Raw genomic sequence first — 25,571 nt, forward strand, 5'->3', positions numbered from 1 at the left:
AGTCCAGACAAGAGAAAAATCAGTGTGGTCACGGAAGCAGCTAGGAGAGGTCAAACATCTTACCTCTCCCCAAGAACAGGCCCAACACCTAGAACTGTGGTCGCCCAAGGTATAGTTGCTATTGTTAAGTATAGAAATAGTCTCATTTGCCACTCAGGTCAAGTAGGGAGTGTTAAATTGATAGGGAGTGAACATATTTAGATTTTGTTTTAGTTTTCGTTTAATAAATTAAATTTGTTATTAATTTGCATTTTATTGTTTCCATGTGTTTTGTGTGTATACTTGTCCTGGTCACGTGGTCCACACGAGGCAGAGTTGCATTGGGCGCCGATTCTAACATCGAATCGGAATTATCATTACCGTGTAATTTATTCCACACTCAAGGTCATCGTTTATAGTGGGGATCAAGCCCCTAGGTTGATTAATTAGCGTGATCGATCCAGACCTCGATCATTGCTCTTGTATTACTGGTCTGGTGGTGGCAGCAGAGGTGACTCTAGGGTTTTGTTCAGAGCTTAGGTCACGTCATACTGGGTGTAGAATCCTAAGTCGGTCAATCGTCTTAGGACCACGTGGCGTGGAGTTGGCTTTGGTAAAAGTTTTGGAGTCCCTTGGTTTAGAAATAAAAGTAAGAATACGGGTAGAGGGAGTAGAAAGAAGGAAGTAAAGAGAGAGGAACCCTAACCCGTGTTACAATTGTATCACACTACACACTATTGAATAATATTACTGCAAAAAAATAAGAAAAAATCAATCAGACCTTGAAATAATTAGGTAATAATCTTTTCAGCTATCTTTTCATGGCAACTCCCACCTGACAGTTTGGGTGACGCTGACCGCCTCTGACGACCACTCTGTCAACGCCCACATTTTGCCAGACTTCCTCGGCCTATTGCGCCCAAAATATGTCACCTACGATTTTTTATTTTTCCCCCGTGCTCAGGGAACACAAATTAACATTTTTAGAAGACGAAATTTTTTTTTAGAATTTTTGTTTTTCTTGCGCACAGGGGTGTAAATCTCCTCAGGACCCCTTAGCAGCTTAAGGGTTAACATTGTCTTCAACAGAAGTAATTTTCACGCTGATTTTAGTGTCAACTGCAAAAGATGATACAAAACTGTGATTTGTATTTTTGTCTGTATCTGATATGAGAATAAAGGAAAACAGTGGTGCAAGGACTGCACCGTGAAGTACATAGCTTTTAACTGCACTTGCACTTGATTTTATTCGGTTGACTGTTACTGTGTTCTGTTCAACAGAAAACTGAATATCCACCATCCTACTGTACTTTAACTGTTATTCGCACTCCCCACTGAATAAAGAATATTTCAAGATCAAATAAAACATTATTAATACACATAATTGATGTTACTGATTATATTTACCAGGACTTTTCAGTAAGAGTAAGATGGGTGAGGGGTAAACGTCGCACACTCAACAGCTGGCGCCTCATTTCACTCAGAGCCTCAGCGAAAGTTACAGCACCTGAAAATGCAGAATACTTTTATTATTTGTTATTAGTATTTCTTTTATCAAAGTAAAATATAGCAGGTCCCCAGTTTATGAAAACCCACTCTTACGAACAGCAACCCAAGTTCCCCTTTTTTCCATCAGAATACTTTTTATTTTAACCATCTGCTATATAAACCCATTCCATCCACTGAAATATAAACAGTGCTACTTATATGTAAACATGGCAGCATCTTGAGGTTATCTTGAGATGATTTCGGGGCTTTTAGTGTCCCCACGGCCCGGTCCTCGACCAGGCCTCCTTCCCCAGGAAGCAGCCCGTGACAGCTGACTAACACCCAGGTACCTATTTTACTGCTAGGTAACAGGGGCATAGGGTGAAAGAAACTCTGCCCATTGTTTCTTGCCGGTGCCTGGGATCGAACCCAGGACCACAGGATCACAAGTCCAGCGTGCTGTCCGCTCAGCCGACCGGCTCCCTGCATGCTACATGGGGTATTACAAAAATATCCCCATGTGGCTGACACACACTGCCCAAGGCAGTCGTGTTCTCATACCCATTGTAGACACACTATGCTTTCTGTGGAATATTTCAGAAGTTTATCAAGGAAAATATCATCAATAAAAGCTAATACTAAAAGGAAGTGTTGGTGATGTACCAGAGCCAAGGTAGATATGACTCACTGCATTACCAATGAAGCTAGAGATAATAAACCTCCCTGAGAAGGGAGAACCACAGTTCACACATGTTCAGAGGATGGGGTGTGGGAGAAAAACATGACAGTGGTCTAGGGAGTCGGTCGGCCGAGCGGACAGCACGCTGGACTTGTGATCCTGTGGTCCCGGGTTCGATCCCGGGCGCTGGCGAGAAACAATAGGCAGAGTTTCTTTCACTCTATCCCCTGTTACCTAGCAGTAAAATAGGTACCTGGGTGTTAGTCAGCTGTCACGGGCTGCTTCCTGGGGAAGGAGGCCTGGTCGAGGACCGGGCCATGGGGACACTAAAAGCCCCAAAATCATCTCAAGATAACCTCAAGAAGAAGATGGTAAAGTCTCTTTAGTCATTAACAAAGCTAGGCGCTGGGAACAAGAAGCCAGACACGCGGTACCATTACTTTGCAATTGCTTGAATTACTTATGACCCACTTGCAGGAACTTTTTTCCATTTTGTTCAGGTCATTGGGAGTTCTTTTTTTCATTGTATCTACCCTTCATAATTTCATTAGTGAATATTGGGCAGAAGGCACCATGCTTGTTTTGTTTGATTTCGTCGCCATAGTTCAGTGACCTATGGCGTTGAAATAATAAAAATAATAAATCAGTTCTAAAATAAGTACAGTATTTTTATAGCTCTTATTATCGTAATAATGTTGCTAAACTAAATATATAACCAAAAAATATACAATTTGATGTACACACAGAAATCACAATTGTGTGATGCATCAAATGAACAAATCCTCGTCACGGCCCTTGTGGATTTGTTAATTTGATGTAAATCCAATATTTGAGAGAAATTTATGTTACTGGAAATTGAACAAAACACCATGCTTGTTTTATTCAATTTCGTCACCACAGTTCAGTGACCTACGGCTTCGAAATAATAAAATTAATAAATCAGTTCTAAAATAAGTATTTTTTATAGCTCTTATTATCGTAATAATGTTGCTAAACTAAATATATAACCCAAAAATATATAATTTGATGTAAATCGAATATTTGAGAGAAATTTATGTTACTGGATCTGGCTTAAACACCAGCCTACTGTAGGGTGTACGTATAGACCTAGTCTGCGTTCGTACAGTATGCACCCAGTGCCCTTAGCTTTGTCTGTGATTGATGTACAGTATTTAACTGCCGGTGGAAGAATAATTGTTGAATTTACCATTTTTGACTATAGCTGTATTGTTATTCAACAAAATGTCTCAGGGGCTTACTAATAGTGCCTTATTAATGCCAAAAATGAAGCAATATTTTGCAAGAATTTGGAGCAGAAAATCAACCAGCACGAGAACAGCCGTACCCAGCACGAGCACAGCCATACCCAGCACAAGAACAGCCGTACCCAGCACAAGAACAGCCGTACCCAGCACGAGCACAGCCGTACCCAGCACGAGAACAGCCGTGCCCAGCACGCGCACAGCCATGCCCAGCACGAGCACAGCCGTACCCAGCACGAGCACAGCCGTACCCAGCATGAGAACAGCCGTACCCAGCACGAGCACAGTTGTACCCAGCACGAGCACAGCCATACCCAGCCCGAGCACAGTTGTACCCAGCACTGGTACAACAGCAGCCAGCACCAGCTCAGAAGCAGCTGAACCCACAGCAGCAGCGAGCACCAGCAAAGCTGATGCAAACATCTAAAAACATCGTGTGTGGCGAGAACAGTTAGAACAAGTGTTAAATTTAAGTGTGTACATGTGTTAAAATTAAAGTTGCAGTAATTTTAGTGCACAATAGTTTTCATAAACTGTATTGTAGTACTACTCAACATACAGCAGAACTACTTAACACTTTCGCGCTAACCGGACTCACCGAGGAGTCCTGTTTCGCCTAACGCCACCGCATAGTGGACATAAACTTATGTCCTCTTTTAAAATATTTGTATAAAATTCAATTTTTATCCGATTTACTTTGGGTTTGTTTCAAACTGCGCGCCATGAGGCTCTCTTTCTCACCAATAGGCTGCATGGTACAATAAGTTCATGAAAGGTTCACAAACATAACAAAAGTAAAAACATTTCGTGTGTGTTTGATTCTCACCGATATGTTCCAGCGTTGTTTTATATTTGGCGCTATTCTATCTTACGCTTTGTTGATCTTTTTTACCTACGGGCTCATAGAACATTCTATTGCGAACACATTGACACAAAAATTAATGACGTACATAGAATAATAATGTCATGAGAATGAAATAAGTATAAACTTTCAAAGCGCCGTGCGTCGTCCCATCACCGACACCGGGTAACAATTTCACCACTTCCCACACTCTTGCGGGCGGGCCGCAATCATTATTCTACGCTTATATTCACATCACCGTGTTGGGAATTTCATTGCGAGTCCATTGATACCAAAATTAATGCTGTAGGACAAGTGTGGAGGTGATAACAATCCCAAGAGTAAAAACATTTTGTTGCTGTTGGGCGCTCACGGCGAGTCATCTTCGTAGTTGTTTATTTGGTGCTGGTATCCCTATACGTTTCGTGACTTTTTTTTACTGATGTTCTTCTAGAGAATTTTATTGCGAACACGTTGGTACCAAAATGAAATACGTAGCTCGAGAACTAAGGTCATGAGAGTAAAAAGAGTATACACATTTTTGTTTTTACGCTTATGCGGCAAAACGCCGTGAGCACTTACGGTTGTTTCGATGACCTTCGCGGAGAGCGCGAAAGTGTTAATCAACACAGTGTTAACGGTATAATACACTACAGTAAGTATTTACTGTACAGCATTCACAACTCCACGAGACTTCTAGATGGACATAACTTCAACAATAAGGTAAATAACAAATGTAACAGTATTTTTTAGTAGGGTAATAATATATAGGTACAGTATATAATATGATAATGCATTTTTATTGTGTACAAGAAAAAAAGAAGACACTGACGCAAACGCCTCCTGAAGGTCACCCCTTGCAACACATCCAACGCTCCAATGCACTGGGGTTGGTCCCATATAGTGCATTGTATCGAGGTTGTACTGTATAGACGATTGAGGCTCTAGCACATGATTTTAAATACCCTGCGAGGAATAGGGGCAGCTATAGTCCAGCCACAACCGATAGTTAACAGACGCCACCTAGAAAAAAAATCGTGGGCAACATTCCTTGGTGTGAGAGCATCAGTACTGAGTGAGCCACCAAGGATGGCACATGCAGCATGAGCTCACAGAATCGCTGTTCAGCTTGTGACCACAGCATCGCCTAAAAATGTCAAAATATATATGTACATGCTATTATTTAGCAATGATAGTATTACAGAAGACCCCTGACTGTGATAAAAATGACCAGGATTCTGATAATAGCAGGATTGTTGTGATAATTAGCGCTGTAGTGGGAGGAGTAATCTTGGTGGGGAGGGAGGTAGCATTGTCTACTGACTGTGTGTGACCACCTTTTACTGTCTGGACTCACTATACCAGCTTAGTGGTTCTCCATGGTGAATACAAATGTGGATACTTATATGTAATGTGTATGCGAAAAATCCACAGAGAAATGGGAGAGAGAGATGAACGTTTCAGCCGATCTGGGCCTTTGTCAACAATGGTGTTGACAAAGGCCCAGATCGGCTGAAACGTTCATCTCTCTCTTCCATTTCTCTGTGTGGATTTTCCGCATACAAATGATCAGTGTTTCATGATCATCAATTGCATAATGTGTATATATAGTGTAATACAGAGCACCACTTAGTTTCCAAACTTTAGTCATCCGAAACTTCCAGTTTCCCGATTGGGGTTGGGGAGTCATGCTACACGAACTAAGTTTGGTTAGGAAGCAGTCTGCCAAGCTTCATGCCGGCCGGGGTGGGAATTATCCTACACGAACCAAGTTCGGGTGAGGGAGCGGCCAGACGAGCGTTGCACCAGCCTGTGGTGGTGGGTGGGAGATGATTTAGTTTGCCCACTGAACGTGTTGGGCGCCACCTCTCTGGTGCCTGCTACCCTGTGACATCACAGATTCATGGCCTATTGTTCCCATTGTTTTGATTTGTCACGAGGCTGGAGTGTTCGTTCCCTGACTTTGTTGGATATATCTGCACAATCAAAGAGCATCCGTGCACCATGTCGGCTCCAAATGCACACATTGTGTCAGTGAAAGCATCAACAAGTGGGATACATAAAAGAAAGAGGTCAGTGATGACATTTGAGAAGAAAGTTGAAATAATTAAGAAGGTGGAGAGCAGTGTCCCGAGAAGTGTTGTGTGCGCTGGATATGGCATTAGCAAAAGTACTGTTTTTGCTCTTCTTAAGGCTAAACCTATCATTTTTTACTATGTCTCTAAAAGTGAAAGTTGTAAGGCAATACGAAATAGAAAGGTAGTAAGTAAAGCAAAGGTGCAGAGTGTTGATAACGCAGTGTGGGAGTGGTACAAACAGAGGCGTGAGGTGACGAAGAAGCTAGTAGCAGATGATGTCACAAACAAATGTCAATCAAAGTCTTTTGCAATGACTTCCAAGAAAGCTCACATTGCATTACCTGCACCCGACTCATCACATGTTGCAACCCATCCTCCGAATTGACAGTACGATTTAATACTAAGTGCAATAAGTACACTTTCTAACTCATAAACAGTGCATAATTGCACTTATGGGGCTGTTACATTTACCCAACTCCCTCCCCCAATTTAATTCTTCTCGTTTTTTGTTAAGACACTCAGAATTTTAGAATGAAGATTTCAACTTCAATTTGCAATACACAAGTTTTAAATATCAGGAATTTCTTTTTCAGGTTTATTAAACAATATAGATTTTATACAATATTTTAAAATATCCTGAGTTACTTTACAATTTATTGATATATTTTAGTTTTGTTTTATTAGTTTTATAAAACTGTAATATCAATATAGCTATAGGTTAAGTACTAATTTTAATTAAGAAGCAATAAAATTATCATCTTCAAAAACTAAGACGGTTAGGTGAGGTTGTGGTTTTCTATTCAGTTTTTCAGGTAAACCCAAATATTCACAATATATTTGACAGTACAATTTAATACTAAGTGAAAATAAGTACAATTCCTAACTGCTATGAATAGTACATAATTGCACTAATTTGTCTTCTTACATTTACCACCCCATTTTTGGAGGACGGGCTGCATGTTGACCCAATCAACCCAACAACTTCAGTCAACCCAACACCATCAACATCCACCACCACCACCATGTCTTCCATGTAAATAACTATGCTTCATCAACATCGATCATCAACATAAAGCGGATCAGGACTTCACTTATTGGTGAGTACAAACAAAATACAGTCGCATTTACGCTATGAACCTGTCAATTTTTCCCCTAGAGTTTATTCATAAATTTTTCAACCCTTTTTTTTTTTTTACATTTCTAATTTATTTTTCCCTCCATTTCTCGTTTACGAACTTACATGATAACCAACGGGTCTCGTCCACAAGGGGTTCGGAAACCAAGTGGTGCTCTGTAACAGCAAAAGGAGTATGTTGGGAGCAGCCATTATGGCGAGGAAGGTGGTGTCGTCTGCATGACATGTCATGTTGTCTACTGGTGGCCTATATGGTCTTTGGTCACCATACCAGCTTATTTGTACAGTTATTGTGAAATAAAACAAATAGATACCTATATATATATAATTGTGGTGTTATTACACTATACACACAACAGTATTGTTGGATGAGAAATATTAGTGCGTCTGGCCTTGAACCAGTGACAGTAGCAGCCACCAGCTATACTGTGTGTGTAGCTACGTCTTTTATTGCTTGAACTCACCATACAAGCTTAGATGTACAGTTATGGTGAACAAAACATGTAGATATTTATATTTAACGACTGTGTATAGTGAATAAAACCAAAAACAGTATGTTAGAGGAGTATGTTGGCAAGTGAGGAGGTGAGTGAGGGAGTGGTGGGGAGTGGCTGACTGGCTGGCGAGTGAAGGCCACTCTTCGTTGCTTTTTGACTCACAATACCAACTTGGTGGTTTGTTATGGTGAACAAAACATGCAGATACTTATATATGACATGTGTATATAGTGTAATAACAGTAAAACTATTTGTTTATTGTTTTATGAACATAATAATTGAATCACTAATATGAACACAATAATTTTGAGTACAGCGATGGTTCACACATTTTATTATATAAATATATCACAATACACACTATTGAAATATTATAATATATTGAATAATAAAAACAAAGAAAAAATCAATCAGAGACATTGAAATAATTAGGAAATAATATCTTTGTAGCCACTCCCGCCTGTCAGCTGGGGCAGAGAAGACCTCATCTGGCGACTGCTGTCAACGCCTCTTTTTTGCCAGACTTTCCCGCCCTATTGCGGACAAAATATGCCACCTACAATTTCTTTTCCAGTGATCAGGGAACACGAATGAACAAACACTTTTATAAGACGAAAGATTTTTTTTTTGTGCCTGTTGGTGTTGAAGGCTAAAAGGCCCTTAGTGGCTTAAAGGTTAATATCAGAGTCTAAATTATCTTCAAATAGGAAATGGTTTGAAAAAAATGGAGGCAAAACTATAACTTACATTCTGAAAGGGTGAGCCTACCAAGTAAAAAAATATATAAATTAATCATTAAATAAAAGCATTTGCTTGAAAGTGAAATGAAAAGTCTATGGTGTAGATGGTAAAGAAAGTTTAACGTGTAGAGAAAATATAGCCAAGAGCACAAATGCTCAACCAATGGGAAAATAAAGAGCTCTACTTATAATTGTGGCTTGATAGTGCATGCATCACTACTATTCTTATATACCTATTGAGAACATCTGTTTAAAATACAGCAGGAAATAAAGAATTACAAATAATTTCACTTACTATGATGCTGATTATGAAAATCTGGCAACAGGAAGAGGTTCACAAGACTGCCACAAGAGGTCTGTGCCAGGGGAGTGTAGGTCAAGCTATTACAGATGCCCACACGACTCTCGCTCTCCAAGCAAGACCCCGAAAATGCCTCCTGATACACTCCCTGATTAGTGACCGGACAAGAAAAGTTTAAAATTTGCAATGAAGCAGTGAAAACACATATATGAGATACTTACTTCAGAATTAAAACACAAATATTTAACTGTCTAGTATAAAGTAATTAAGATAAAAAAAAATGCAAGATGAATAAAATTCTACAATAAATGATAACTGGAAGACATGAGCAATCAATTAAAGCAATTTATTTATTCATTAACAATTATACAGACTGGGATGGCATCAGCCTAGAGTAAAGGTGGGGGGGGGGGGGGGGGGGGGGAATAATATAGTAAAAGCTGATACGCAGTATAATAAATTAATAAATATCAGGATTACATTGGTAATATTCACAGACTGCTGAAGTGTGCTAGTGCTTATTTGTCCCTCGTGCAGTATACTATACTGTGAATATTACCAATGTAAGCCTGATATTTATTAATTTATAATACTGTCTAGAGTAACATATATATTAATATAAGAACTAAGATAATAATATATAATATAAGATAATAATATATAAGATAATAATATAATATAAATTAATATAAGAACCCCGCGCAGAGTGAACATCGCGCCGACCAGGCGAGGGCGGGTCCGAAGGAGGAGCCGAACCCGAACCCAAACCCGACACCAGTGGCCTACCACGACGAGAGGAACCCCGAGCCCTGGCACGACCCTTCCGGGGAAGACCCACCACGGGACCCCTGGAAAAACAACAAGTCTGACATCGGACAACAGGCTGACGACGCAGCCTGGATAAACTGCGCCACGGCCGACTCCTCAAACAGAAGAGGACAAAAGGCAACAACAGCCTAAGAGCCAGAGCCCAAGCAGATTCCATGGAGGAACCCAGCACCGCCTACTGACACGCGAGTCGGGAAGCATAAAACAAGGAAGCCGCATCCCGCAATATCTGCGTGAAAAGCTTCAACAAGGCAGCCGACGAACGCGCTACAGAGGACAAGGTGCCAGACCCTGGGATGGACCCAAGCTCCCTCAGATCCTCCACGAGCCAAACCGAGGACAGCTCCAGGAGGGAAAAGAACTGCAAGGCCGAAGCTAAAAGTCCCCAGGCGTGCAAGTCCTCCGCCACGAGTGCTGCCGAAAGGGAGGGAACCTGCACATGGAGCTGAACAACGCCCACATCGTAGGGAAGGGCAGGGGCAAACAAACACTCGTTCAGGTACTCAAGATCGCCCCCCAGGAAAACCTAAATCACCGTGGAAGCTTCCCGCCACCCAGCGTGCGGGAACGACAGAAGGAATGCCAGGAATCCAGAACAAACAAGGGGCAGTCTGCTAGCCAGGAAGACTCCGTAATCTTGTAACGGAGCCAGAAACGGAACGAAGTCTCAAACCTGAATTCGGATGGATCCATCTCCGAGATATAATCCGGGTCACGCAGGAGGTACGCTGCAATGGCCGCCCGCACCACACCAGGTTGGATGCGATAAGCTGAAAACCTCCAGAAAGAGGGAACTGATGTACCCAGGGGAACACGGAACCGAATCCGGGAAGGCGCTGACACCAAATCCAACTCGTACGTAGAGAGGGGGAAAAAGAAAACCCCACTCCTTGTAACAACAAGCCCCGCTCCTTACCTTGAGGGTCACCTTGAAGTGATTCCGGGGCTTAGCGACCCCGCGGCCCAGTCGTCGACCAGGCCTCCTGGTTGCTGGACTGGTCAACCAGGCTGTTGGACACAACTGCTTGCAGCCTGACGTATGAGTCACAGCCTGGTTGATCAGGCATCCTTTGGAGGTGTTTGTCAAGTTCTCTCTTGAACACTGCGAGGGGTCGGTCAGTTATGCCCCTTAACACTTTTGCGCATTTGAGGAGTTCTAGGTCGTCACCAAATTTTCTTACGTTTCCGCATAACAGACTACGCGTGTAGTCTGGCGAAAAAATATTTGTATAAATTCCATTTTCTAACCGATTTTGATGGGGATACTCTCAAATTGTTCGCCATGAAATTCCCGTTCTCCCTCACCGACCACATGGCATCTCGGCCTACCCGGTCACGTGGTCGGCCCATTGTTTTGTTGACACCCCAAGTGCCCACACTACGCTCCCCTCTCGCAGCAAACGTGACCTGTTTTACGCATTTATTTCCGTTCTCGTGTACCTACAACCCATTCAATACCTTCAACATGGATGCAGCACCAGGAACAAGCAGTGGAACGCAAAAAAGAGGTAGGAAATCGAAGAAAGCAGACAAGATCGCCATGATTTACGATCTGTATCGTGGGGTCAAGCTCACTCCATCCAAGATTCCCGACCATGTTGAAGCGTTTTCAGGGTCTGAGGATGATGATATTGAGGCTGACGAACCTGAATGTGACGTGCTATATGAGGTTTCCTCAACTGAGGAGGATAGTTCGAGTGAGAGTGAGGATGAGAGTGAGGATGAGAGTGATGAAGAAGCCCCAGCCCCGCCACGCGGAAAGTGCACGTGTCCGGTACCAAAGAGGGCTAGGCTGGGTGATGAGTGGAATCGTAGCAATACTCCTCCGATTGTTGGTGACTTTTCTGCAAACCCTGGCCTAACAATTCCAATACCTACTACTCCATTGCAGTTTTTACAACTATTTTTTACTAGAGCAGTGGTGGAATACTTAGCGTATGAAACCAATTTGTATGCCACACACATCATACTTCTGATGGCTGACTCAGCAAGAAAAACATGGAAACCAGTGTCTGTGAAGGAAATGGCCCGATATTTGGCCCTGTGCATGCTGATGGGCATAGTGAAGATGCCTACAATGAGGATGTACTGGCAGACGAATCAGATGTGGCATTGTCGATTCTTCAGCTTGTTTATGTCGTCTGCTCGGTTCCAACACATTTCTAAGTTCTTCCACATGTATAATAAAAAAGGTGTTCCAGTGAATAATAGTGACCGATTGATAAAAGTTAGATCACTAATGGAATATTTTACCGAGAAATTTGCATCTGTATATATCCCAAAAAAAGAATTGAGTCTCGATGAGGGTACAAGGCCATGGCGTGGCCGCCTCTCTTTCAAGGTCTTCAATCCCAACAAGCCTGATAAATATGGTGTAAAATTTTATATGTTGGCCGAAGGGACATCAGGCTACATATATAAATTTGATGTGTATTGTGGAATTGGAAAAACGACAGTGGAAACCGTCATGGGGTTGATGGCGCCCCTAGTCAACAAGGGTTATCATCTGTATATGGATAACTACTATAACTCAGTGACCCTAACAGAAAAATTACGTGAAGTGGGTGTTTACACATGTGGCACACTTAGACTCTAACGTGGCGCCCCCAAGGATCTGCAACAACTGGTAAAGGGTAAAATGGCAACAGACACGACCCTACACATGCGTAAGGATAACACCTTTGTTATAGTATGGAAGGACAAGCGCCCCGTCTCTGTCATCACCAATATCCACAATGCCGACACTACTCAAGTACAGCGCAGGAAACGCGTTCGTAAACGTGACGGGAGAACTGGACTCGAAATTGTGAAAATGAACAAACCAAAGGCCATAGTTGATTACAATAAGTTCATGAAAGGTATTGATCATTTCGATCAAATGGTCAAATATTATGAGTTTGCAAGAAAAACCCACAAATGGACCAAGAAGATCACTTTCTATTTTCTGCAAATGGCCATGCACAATGCATACGCATTGTATAACCACTACTCAACAGATACAAAAAAACTAACACTATTAGAGTTTCACGCAGTAGGAATAAAAGCCTTATTGGCGTGGAACAGTGAGGACTGGCCAACAACAACAAGTATACCACATGTTCCCGACATAGATGCCAGCGCAGCTCCTCCTGCTGACGCGGCAGTTTCAACACCCGGCCCATCTGGTGCGAGGCGGCCTCTTTTCACCTCAACACCTCAAGCCCAGTCGTCGACAACAAATTCTGAAATGGACATGGATGACATAGAACCACTAGACGTTACGGATATTACAGAAGATTCTGCTACAAGTGTAGTTGTTCCTGAAGAAGACAATATTACTCCAGTTCATCCAAGAAATAGACGAATTTTCGATTCAGAACAACGTGTGAACTAGAAGTTGACGCACGAAATCGTGAACCTGCCTAAAAAAAAAAGATGCCGTGTTTGTTTCAAGTCTGACATAAGGAGGGACGTGAGACTTGGATGTAAAACTTGTGATGTGGCACTGTGCGCTGTGCTTTGCTACACAAGGTACCACCGAAGAAAGATATTTTGGGTGGAGAAAAAATAACCACCGACAACAGCTTCACTCCACCTAAGAAACATCAGCTGAGCAACTTCAGGATCTGAAGCCTGAAGATGGTGGAGTGAGGAAAAAATACTCAACTGTTGATCTTCAATCAACATAGACATGGTAAGTACACCTATTTGGAATTTTTTATCATCCATAAGATATTATATTATATACGTATTGTAGAGAATTTATTCGCGAATTTTTTGGTACCAGAATGAATATTATATCACATAAACTTCTATGAGTAACAAGAAAAAAACACAAAGTATGTTTGGGGGTGTGGCGGGTGTGGCTCTGGGTGTGGCGGGCGTGTGGCAGTGGGTTCCCTTTAGCCGTTGATATTGCCAAGACGTGGGAAATATTTGTATGTGTTATGTATATGTCTGTGTAGGAAATTTTACTGCGATCACTGTCATACAAATAATAAAGTGTTTCAACAAGTATAAACATGAGAAACATCAAACGAACGAAAACATTGCGTTCGTTTTTGCCGCGAACGCATACTGAGCGATGTAGTTTTATATTTGGCACTTCTCGTACACATGCTTTGTACAATTTTTATACCTTTCCTCTTATAAATTTTTTTATTGCGCACACATTGCTATAAAAAAGAAATACGTACATAGAAAAGTAAGGTCAGGACACGTATAAATGTATAAACTTTCCAAGCGTGATTTCCCGCATGTGTTTTCGCCATTGCGCTCGCGGCTAACTACTCGTCCACTTCCCACTCTCTTGCGGGTGGGCAAATACCTTGATTAAACATTCATATGTGTATGTCCGTATTGAGAATTTTATTGTGATTCCAATGATACCACAATTAGCGATGTAGGACAACGGTAGGCTTCGCAACCATTAAGAGAGTGGAAACATTTTGTTGCTGTTTGGCACTCTCGGCGAGTGATCTGAATAGTTTTTTATTTGGTGTTGATAGTCCTTATGCTTTGGCGGCATTTTATAGGTATGTTCTTATAGACAATTTTATTGCGAACACAGTGATACCAAATTTAAATACGTGCGCCTTCAATTATTGTCAGGACAGTCAAAAGAGTGTACACTTTTTCGGTCTTACCGCGTAGGCGCGCGAACCGCCGAAAGCACATAGGGTATGATTTTTTTCTGAACGCCGATAGTGCGAAAGTGTTAAGTGTAGCGGAAGCATGTTGAATAGTCTTGGGCCTCTGATGTTCATAGAGTTCTCTCTCCGAGTACCTGTTGCACTTCTGCTCTTCAACTGGGGTATTCTGCACATCCTGCCATGCCTTCTGGTCTCATGTGTTCTGTGTGCAGGTTTGGGACCTGCCCCTCTACTATTTTTCATGTGTAAATTGTTATGTATCTCTCCCGCCTGCGCTCAAGAGAATACAGATTTAGGTTCTTTAGTCGGTCCCAATAGTTTAGATGTTTTACTGAGTGGATTCTAGCAGTAAAGGATCTCTGCACATTCTCCAAGTCAGCAATTTCTCCAGCTTTGAACAAGGGGCTGTCATTGTGCCGCAGTATTCCACTCTAGAGAGCACTAGCGTTTTGAAAAGTATCATCATCGGTATAGCATCTCTAGTGTGAAAGGTTTTTGTTATCCAACCTGTCATTTTTCTTGCAGTTGTGACGGCTACTTTATTGTGTTCTTTAAATGTAAGGTCTTTCGACATTAGTACACCCAAATCCTTTACATTGCCTTTCCGTTCTATGTTATGATTTGACTGAGTTTTGTATGTGGTTTCCGTTTTTATATTTTTATTTTTCCATAGCGCATGAGCTGAAACTTATCTTCGTTAAACACCATGTTATTTTCTGTAGCTCATAGAAAGACCTGATTGATATCTGATTGGAGGTTTGCCGTGTCCTCTATGTTGTCTACTCTCATAAAAATCCTAGTGTCATCTATAAAGGATGATACAGTACTATAGGTTGTGTCCTTGTCTATGTCCGATATGAGGATGAGAAAAAGTAGTGGAGCAAGCACAGTACCCTGGGGGACTGAGCTCTTTATGGTTGATGGTCCAGATTTTATTTTGTTGACTATTACACATTGGGTTCTATTAGTTAGGAAATTGTAGATCCATCGGCATATTTTTCCGATAATTCCTTTTGAACGCATTTTATGTGCAATAACACCATGGTCACATTTGTCAAAGGCTTTTGCAAAATCTGTGTAAATTACATCAGCATTTTGTTTGTCTTCCATGGCATTTGGTGCCATGTCATAGTGGTCCAGCAACTGTGATAGGCAAGAGTGCCCTGTTCTGAAACCATGTTGTCCAGGGGTTATGGAGATGCTGTGATTCCATGTATTTTGTGATCTTACTACTTAGCACTCTCTCAAAGATTTTTATGATGTCCGATGTTAGTGCTATCGGTCTGTAATTTTTTGCCTCTGCCTTATTTCCTCCTTTATGGAGCGGTGCTATCTCTGCTGTTTTTAATATGTCAGGGATAATGCCAGTATCTAGGCTTTGTCTCCAAAGAATGTGAAGGGCCTGCGATAGCAGTTTTTTACAGTACTTGATGAATATGGAGTTCCAAGAATCCGGGCCTGGTGCAGAGTGCATAGGCATACTGTCTATGGCTTCTTCAAAATCCAGTGGGGATAGGGTGACATCTGATATAATTTGATGTTGGTATCATATCCATGAAAAATTCATTTGGGTTATCAGTCTTCAGTGTGTTTAGTGGCTCGCTGAAAACAGAGTCGTCCTGCTTCCTCAGTAACTCGCTCATTTCTTTGTTGTCATCGGTGAAAGTTCCATCTCCCTTTCGCAGGGGCCCGATACTAGATGTGTTTTTTAATCTTGATTTTGCATAGGAGAAAAAATATTTTGGATTTCTCTCTATTTCACTGATGGCCTTTTGCTCTCTTTGGTTTTGTATGATTCTTGTAGCTTTAGTTCAATTGTTTCTATATCTCTTCCTAACCTTCTTCGCGGTTCTTGAGATAGGGTGCGACTCTCAAGTTGTTCCGCGATTCGTTTTTTTCGCCTGTAGAGGGAACGACGTTCCTGTTCCAGTTTGCATCTCTTCCTCTTTTTTCTTAGGGGTATGCGGTTTGAACATATTTCTAGTGCTACTGAGCTTATTTTTTCCAGGCACTGGTTCAAGTTTACATTTTCTAGCTGTTCTTCCCAGTTTATTTCTGTGACGTCCTGGTTTATTTGCTCCCAGTTTATCTGTTTATTTATCTGTTGAATTTGCTGAAATCTCCTCCATCGGGAATCGGGTCTGGTTTTGAAGGCTTATTCCCCATGCTAGTCAGAACTTCAATTAACACTATCGGTAACTTTGGACCGGACTCTCGTCCATTATTTTTCTCTTGAATCTTAACTTTGGACCGGACTTGCGTCCACTACAAAAATATTTGTATAAAATTCATTTTTTATCCAATCGACCTCGGGATAGTATCAAAATAAGCGCCTTTAGAATGCGCACAATTTGATACCAAAATGAAAGATGTAACATGAAACGATGTCCAAACACTTATATGATTATAAATAGGTTTTTGGTCAAAATTTTAAAATGTGTTAAAATTCTATTTATTGTGCTATTCTGTTGGGACTAGTTTTAAAATGCGCGCTTTACGTCGCAAGCAATTTGATACCAAAATGAAAGATGTAACACAAAAATTTATGTCAGAACACTGGAAAGATATAAATAATTTTGTGATGATGAGCTTCCAGAATTAAAATATTTGTTAAAATTCCAGTTATTGCTCTATTATTATGGGACTAGTTTTAAAATACGCACCTTTTTATTGCGAACAATTTGATACCAAAATGAAAGACGTAACATGAAAATTGATGTTATCAAACTGAACGAGTATACACATTAGGTTGCAGTGTACAAATTGGTGCTCGTTCACAGGTAACTTTAGGCTTTTCTGCGGAGGCACTCCAAACTTTTGTACATTATATTCATACACATCTGTAGGGGATTTAATTGTGAACACAATGAAACCAAAACGAGCGACGTAGCACGAGAATTAAGGTGAGAAAAATGAAACTAGTATACATATACTGTATTACTGATTTTGTGCGCTCACGGGTAACTTTTGCCGACTTTAGGCTTTGCTGTTGGGAGTCACGCCAGGCTTTTGGACATTATATTTCTACACACCTGTAGGGAATTTAATTGCGAACACAATGATACCAAAACGAGTGACGTAGCACGAGAATTAAGGTGAGAAAGCTGAAACGAGTATAAAAATTTAGGTGTCACCACGCGTTTACCCGCACGCTCGCCCGCACGTTGGGTGCATGACCCCTAAGTTGATCGCGCACCTGCCCGGTGACCGATAGTGTTAAGTTGTGTTCTGAGTAATAGGTATTTGTAATTAATATGTCCCTGATCAATTCATCATTATTAGTGAAAATGAGGTCTAGCGTCCTTCCTAGTTGGTTCTACTATTTGCTGGTTTAAGGTAAACCTGTCGCACATCTGTAGGAGGTCATTTGCATGGGACTGTTCATTTAGGCTACTTCCTGGAATTCTCTCTGATACAACCGTATCAGCTATGGTCTTCCATTTCAGATGCCGTAGGTTGAAGTCCCCAAGAAGGATGATATTTGGGGCCGGATTTGTGAGGGTTTCCAATCAGTGCTCTATTTTCATTAGTTGGTCTTTAAACTGCTGATGATTTGCCTCCGGTGATTTATATACAAGGACAATAACTACATTTAGGATCTCTTATTTTTATTATTAGCACTTCCACCATATCATTTCTGATGTCTTTGCTCAGAGGGAAGAAAAACCCAGGCGGGGTCCAGCGGGGCCCAAGGCCCCCAAGGCAGCCCCTCCCCAGCCCCGAGGTCATTCACAGCAGGACCCGGGGCCGAGTCCTCTCCCCAAGCACCAACCCCACAAGACGAGGACGGAGCAGCCGTAGAAGCTGGAAGAAAAGGGGGCCCACTGGTCAGACCCAGAAGCTTCGGCCGGGAGACAAGACTCGAAAGCCTTTTCGGCCCCCCCGGAAGGGGCATCCCCCGAAGCTGCCCGAGTCTCGAGATCAAGTAACCCCTGCTCCGACTCCGAAACCCTCAGACGTTTCGGGGCTGGAAGCAGGAGGGAAGGGGGGGGCCAGAAGGAACAACAGGAGGGGAAGGATGAGGAGGTGTGGACTGAACCAGGATCGAAGTGACCCCCCTACCCCCAAGTCAGGGTCTCGAAAAGCAAAGCGGGGGAGCCCCGGGGCATCCGGGTGAGCAACCAACCGAGTGCGTTGCAATAGATGAAACCTAGCTTGTAATGCACGCACTGCCTGTACCCGAATAGAATCATCAGAGGATTGGGTAAATTCAGTCACAAGCAAGCAGCAACACTCACAGGACTCAGGGTCGAAAGTATCACCGACCCAACAGGCAGCGTGGCAGAGGCAAAAACAATGAGGGTCACCCCGAGACAAGGGGACCGAGCAACCCTCAAACTCGCACACAGCGAGTGGGGACTCCGGGGTCACATCCATCGGACCCACGCGCCCCCTAGGGGATTCCCAGGGTCCTGAGCGTTTACTTTAAGAAGACTCGCGCTCAGGTAGTCCCAGGCAGGGTGCAGCTAACCGGCGCCCAAAACTACCAAGCAAACTTCTATAGCTGAACCCCAGGGACGTGTACACTCACGGGGACCTAGCAGGGGGTGCCACCGAGGAGAACAGTGGAAGGGCAAGCACCAGTGGATTAATAGGGCAGAACCCCCCACAAGGCTAAAACAAAAAGAAAAACAAAACCTCGCAAGAGGGCAGCGAACCTCAAGGAACAGAACCGGCTGGTATGTCGGTAATACAAAGCTGCGCAGCATCCTGCGCCCCTACCAGTGCAAACTGCCTCTTACCTGCTGGTAACAAGGGAGAACAGAACACCCAAGAGCCCAACAGGCGGCCGAAAAACCGAACGGTAGAATGGACCAGCTAAGGCAGGTCCCGAGGAGCCAATGGAAGGTGGCCCCAAGCTCGAAGGGCAGTACTTACAGGGCACCTAGGGAAGGCAGCCCTAGGCGCATGCAGCCAAGTACTGAAGATAACTCCTGGCTCTCGCACCCACAGAAAACAACCACCACACACGAAGCACAGTGCTGTAGCGACACTGGAGCCAGAGCACACGACCTTTGCCTATAGCATCAGCCTCAAGAACTGAGGTGTGGGCAGCCGGCGTGAAGGGTCTAGGGCTCCCTCTTCCCCCTCCCGGGGAGGGGGGAACTGCGCAGAAAGCGGCGCGGCGATGTGTGACGTCACACTACTTTGCTCGTTTTTTGTTGGGGAGTTCTATCCACTAGTTCGGCTTTTGGTAGCAATTTTAACCAGAATAGCAGTTTGTTTTGGGGCGCTTACCTTTCTGGATGCCTGATCCAGTCGAAGGCAGATATAGAATGCTTTCAACCACACGGGGGTTCCTATAGGCCATTGCTCCCCTTGCCTCTCTGAGGGGGCCCGGTTCTGGCCGTGGTCCCCGGTAGGTCTAAGAACTTCATACACATGACTGATGCCAAAGTCTGACATTAGCATATCAGCCTGGGATAGCTCCGGGGAGCCGACGGGGCTCCCCCCAGAAAAGAAAAAGTCGTCTCCAGGGGGAACAGAACTGGTCGCTATGTGTATATCAGACAGCTGCACAATACCTTATGCCCCAGCCAGTGATGATACTATCTTCTACCCAAGGTAAACAGAAGTAAGAGCCACCCCAGTTGAACCCCAAGGGCGGGAAATCACCGAGCAGCAACAGAATCACTTGGAGGTAGTCTCCCAAACGGTTCATGAAAGGTACACCTAAACTGCAAGGGCAGTACTTACAGGGCACCTAGGGAAGATGGCCCTAGGTGCATGCAACCCCAGTACTCTTGTGTTACTCCTTGCTCAAACACCACCACCACAGAACAACAACACTGTTATGCAGCACTGCTCAAAAGGATGGAACCAGAGTCAATCGACCGCCATTAATCACAACAGCCTGTGAACTGATGTTGGGTAGCCGGTGTGCGAGGTCTGAGACTGAAGAAAGAACAAGCAGGGAAGGGAGAGTTTAAACACTCCTTCCCCATCTGGGGAAGGGAGAGTTGCTCAGACAGCAGCGCGGTGACTGTGGTGACGTCATGCTTGTTTACTTATTTTCAATTGGGGAGTTTTACTTGCTAGTTCGGCTTTCGGTTTGCAATTTTTAACCAGCTGTAGTTTGTCTTGTAATTCCTGTCTTTCTGGGTGCCTGACCTGGTAGATGGCAGACACACTGTTTCCAATTACATTGGGGTGTCTATAGGCCATTGCTCCTCATGCCTCTCTTAAGGGGGCCAGGTTCTGCCGCTGGTCCCCGGTAACTTTAGAACTCCATCAGTTGACTGTTGCCATGGTCTAATAGTATATACACATCAGCTCAGTATAGCTCCAGGGAGCCAAAGGGGATCTCTAAAGAAAAAACTGGTATTTAACTTTCCCCAGAACATGATTACTAGGTTTACACAATTCCTTTTTGTTCATTTCGATCATAGCAGATTCAATTTTAAGCCTTAAAATTACAAGATCAGTGTCATACCAGTCAGGCTTATTCTTTAAAATACTTTTCTGTATTTTCTTCATAAAGTAGAATGATGACACTAATGTCTACTCATACACAAGTGCTCCAATATCTCAGCCATCCATACACACTCCACACCCTGACATATACATTGTAACCTTCACTTTGAACTACATCTCTTACATATTTTTTGTCTATTAACTACCTTTGCTGATATTTGGATAAGTGATAAGTTCCTGTTCTAATATCTAAAAGCTTACTTCCAAATTATTAACCCCAAATTCAGAGTTTAATTAACATTAAAAAGAATAAATACAATTCTACAAATTAGTTTTGTTAGAATTAATTTTTACATGTTATTAACTGTTCATGAACTCACTTGCAATTTTTTCAAAGTTGCAGGTGTGAAGTGATGTGGCGGAGCTCGGTTATGAACGAAGACCACGTGAGGGAAATACTGCTGGGTATCTTCACTGACTGATGGTGATGAAGCATTGGAAGATGAGCAAGATGGTGTGGAAGAGGAGGAGGGTTTCATCATCTCACATGTTTGAAGGAGACGAATAAGATTAGGATCTGCAGCACTATCTTGAACCATGATGACCACATGTGCAATACTCATTACTAGTGTCAGCACCTGCAGTGACTCCACTTCCATAAGGTTCTCTGTTGAGCTGAAAGTAAAGAAAGGAACTAGTTTAGGCAAGAAGTGGTCCAAGATGTATATTAAATGCCGCAATCTCTTATCTCAAGCAACTACAGAAACTTGTTTGATATCACAGCTCTTTTTTGTACATATGCCAATGGCCATGCCAATGGCCATGCCAATGGCCATGCCAATGCACAAATGCAGTACAATCATGTACACATATATTAAGCAATCTGTGTATTCACCTAGTTGTCCTTGCAGGGGTTGAGCTTCAGCTCTTTGGTCCCCCCACCTCTCAACTGTCAATCAACTGGAGTACAGTTCCCGAGTATATTGGGCTCTATCATATCAACATTTGAGACTGTGTATGGAGTCAGCCTCCACCACAACACTGCCTAATGCATTCCCTTTGATAACTACTCTGACACTGAAAAAATCTTTCTAATGTCTCTGTGGCTCATTTGAGCACTATGTTTTGATCACTGTCCCTTTGTTTGTATATTTTGTGTTTGTATGTCTCCTTCAAACATGTTGGAAGATGAAACCATCCTCCTCTTCCAACTGCTAAATAGTTTGTCTTTGTACACCCTGTCAATTCCTCTGAGAATTTTGTAGGTGGTTATCATGTCTCCCTTAACTCTGGTCTCTTCAACAGACGTGAGGTGCATCTCACACAGTATTTCCTCGTAACTCATACCACTCAGCTCCGGGACTAATCTGGGGTGTGTGGGGTTTGTACTTACCTAAAAGTGGTTACAGGATGGGAGCTATGCACTTGTGGTGTCTTCCCAGTCTTCCCAGCACTCTGGCATATAATAATAACATAAGAATAAAGGTAACTGCAGTGGGCCTATTGGCCCATACAAGGCAGCTCCTATTTATAACCACCCAATCCCACTCATATACATGTCCACCCACATTTGAAACAATCAAGGGATCCCACCTCCACCACGCCATGTGGCAACTGGTTCCACAAGTCAACAACCCTGTTACCGAACCAATATTTACCCAGGTCTTTCCTAAATCTAAACTTAAAAATTTTTTACCCATTGTTTCGTGTTCTGTCTTATGTTGATACTTTTAAAACTCCATTAATATCCTCTTTGTTATGTCCATTCATCCTCCTGTACACCTCTTATCATGTCACCCTTAACTCTTCATCTTTTTCCAGATTTAAATTTAAGCTTTGTCAATTCTTCGCCTTTCTAGAGAATTTAATTTAAGCTTTGTCGGTCTTTCCTCATATGATAGGTACTGTATCTAATTTGGGAATTAACTTCGTCACCCTACACTGGATGCTTTTTAGTGAATTTATATCTATTCTATAGTGCGGTGACCAAAACTGGACTGCATAATTTAAATAGGGCCTAACCAGATCAAAATATAGCTGAACAACAACCAGGTGTCTCGTTACTAACGCTTCGATTAATAAATCCCAGTGTCCCATTGGCCTTATTACGAACATTTATGCACTGATATTTTTTTTTCAATTCTTCCTAATCATAACTCCCAGATCCCTTTCGCAATCCGATTTTGCAATCTCAACACCATCTAGCTCGTATCTTGTAACTCTATCATCATTACCTAGCCTCAAAACTTTACATTTGTCAGCATTAAACTGCATCTGCCAATCTTTTGACCATTTCAAACCCCTAGTTATATCATCTTGAAGTGATAGTGAATGCAGACAAGGAGTCACAATAAAGTGGCTGAAATATGTTGACCAAACCACACACTAGAAAGTAAAGAGACGACGACGTTTCGGTCCGTCCCGAACCATTCTTAAGTCGATTGTGATGAGGGAAGGAGGCGAAAGCAATAAATAAGAGAGAGGTGAGAAGAAAATCTTAGAGGAAGAAAAAGCAAGGCAAAAAGTACAAAAGGTGTTATAAAAGGGATATTAATAGGAATAAGAAGGGGGACAGTAATAGGAACAAAAGGGATCGTAAGAGAAAACAAGGGGAAAGAAAAAGAAATAAGGAAAGAGAAATACACTGCATCCTGACTCTAACGAACCCCACTGTAGTGAATTCCCAGAAGATCAGAACAAATTGAATTCGGTACAAAATTTTCAGTGGAACATACAAATGTCCGATTAAGCAGGAATTGTTCGTTCAAACGATCACCGAGATCGAGCTGTCATAGTTGATGACAGCCACTGTCATCAACTATGATTCACCAAAGTGTAAACAGTTGTGCAGTATTATATTTTGCTTACCCATTGTTTCCAGTGATAAATGGTTGAAGGATGATAAAATGATGTCAGGGGAGGCAGGTTGCATCATAAAAACTACGAAAAATAAATCAGAGACATTGAAATAATTAGGTAATTATCTCTTTGTGGCCACTCCTGACTGACAGCTGGCGAGCAACAGACCGTCTGGGACACATGCTGAGTCACCACCTGCGTTTTTTGCCAGACTTGTAAGAAAAAATTGTGAGTGGCAATATATGCCACTTACAATTTTTTTTTATTATTTTTCCCATGATCAGAGAAGACAAATTGACAGGTTTAGAAGAAAAAATATATATATATATTTTTTTTGTATGTGCCTGTGGGTGACAAATGCTAATTAACCCTGAGCAACACAAGGGTTAAGAAAGAGATCTAGGGGTGGTTGTAGATAGAAAACTATCACCTGAGGACCACATAAAGAACGTTGTGCGAGGAGCCTATGCCACGCTTTCTAACTTCAGAATTGCTTTTAAATACATGGATGGCGATATACTAAAGAAACTTCACGACTTTTGTTGGGCCAAAGCTAGAATATGCAGTGGTTGTGTGGTGCCCATATCTTAAGAAGCACATCAACAAACTGGAAAAGGTGCAAAGACATGCTACTAAGTGACTCCCAGAACTGAAGGGTAAGAGCTACGAGGAGAGGTTAGAGGCATTAAATATGCCAAAACTAGAAGACAAGAAAAAGAGGTGATATGATCACTACATACAAAATAGTAACAGGAATTGATAAAATTGATAGGGAAGATTTCCTGAGACCTGGAACTTCAAGAACAAGAGGTCATAGATTTAAACTAGCTAAACACAGATGCCGAAGAAATATAAGAAAATTCCCTTTCACAAACAGTGGTAGACGGTTGGAACACGTTAGGTGAGAAGGTGGTGGAGCCCAAGACCGTCAGTAGTTTCAAAGCGTTATATGACAAAGAGTGCTGGGAAGACGGGACACCACGAGCGTAGCTCTCATCCTGTAACTACACTTAGGTAATTACACTTATGTAATAATTGCATACAATATTTGACAAACTACGAGGAGACATTTTCACATACTTGTAATCTGATGTAAACTTCTTCTCCTGTGTGATGAGGCGATCCATGATGGATGGAGAGAGGAGCGGCTGACAGTCCAAAACAATAAGGCGTTCATTTGTTATGTAAACATCAATTCCATTGGTTCCATGGCAGCCTGAAATTATCTGTTCAAGGCTTTCTGGTCGGAACATGCATGACCTTCAAAGGAAAACATGTATTAATTGGCTATACTAAAATGTCTATGCATGTGGGTGTGCAGGAACTGTATCTAGACCCTTTATACAATATTGCAACTAGAGAGGTCAAGAATAAGGAAAACAATCAATAAATATTATAAAGTGGTAGTTAAAAAATTATTTCTGGAGAGAGGGATAAAACTCTTTCAATGGTAGATAGCTTAATTAATTGGGGGGAGAAAATTAAAATATTGTAAGTCATAAGATCACCATAGGAAAATAAAAGGGAATCTGCCCTTCAAGTATCAGTACCGAACTATAGTTTCTTCACACTAACATACAAAAGGAGAACGCATCTTTATTCCAGTTATTTAAAATTGTTTCGTTTGTCTCTAACAATACATTTGTGAGAGTAGTGTACATAGGGTCATGATGGATAAGATGAAAGTCAAGGGTGAGAGAGTACGCTGTACACTCCCCGACCTTGCTATCCGACCCCAATCATTCGTTTATTCCACCTATTCGTTTGTGATCTGACCCGTGACCACCTATGTAGTTCCGTGGCTGGCCACCAATGTAGCCGGTGGCGCCGCTGTTTGTT

The 25,571-nt window shown here is 42.3% G+C and overlaps 1 protein-coding gene across 2 annotated transcripts in view; it reads right to left on the minus strand.

Moving 5' to 3' along the window:
• LOC123754118 (nonsense-mediated mRNA decay factor SMG9) overlaps positions 1-25,571 on the minus strand; it is a 117,839-nt gene that overhangs the window by 26,634 nt on the left and 65,634 nt on the right. For both annotated transcript variants that reach the window (XM_045736314.2, XM_045736315.2), the window contains 4 exons: positions 24,813-24,992; positions 21,254-21,548; positions 8,995-9,148; positions 1,387-1,486 (listed from right to left, as the gene is read on the minus strand). In XM_045736314.2, the coding sequence (XP_045592270.1) occupies positions 1,387-1,486; positions 8,995-9,148; positions 21,254-21,548; positions 24,813-24,992 (729 nt within the window). The remainder of the gene's footprint in view (positions 1-1,386; positions 1,487-8,994; positions 9,149-21,253; positions 21,549-24,812; positions 24,993-25,571) is intronic.

This window comes from Procambarus clarkii, chromosome 6 (assembly GCF_040958095.1).
Source record: "Procambarus clarkii isolate CNS0578487 chromosome 6, FALCON_Pclarkii_2.0, whole genome shotgun sequence".
NCBI lineage: Eukaryota > Metazoa > Arthropoda > Malacostraca > Decapoda > Cambaridae > Procambarus > Procambarus clarkii.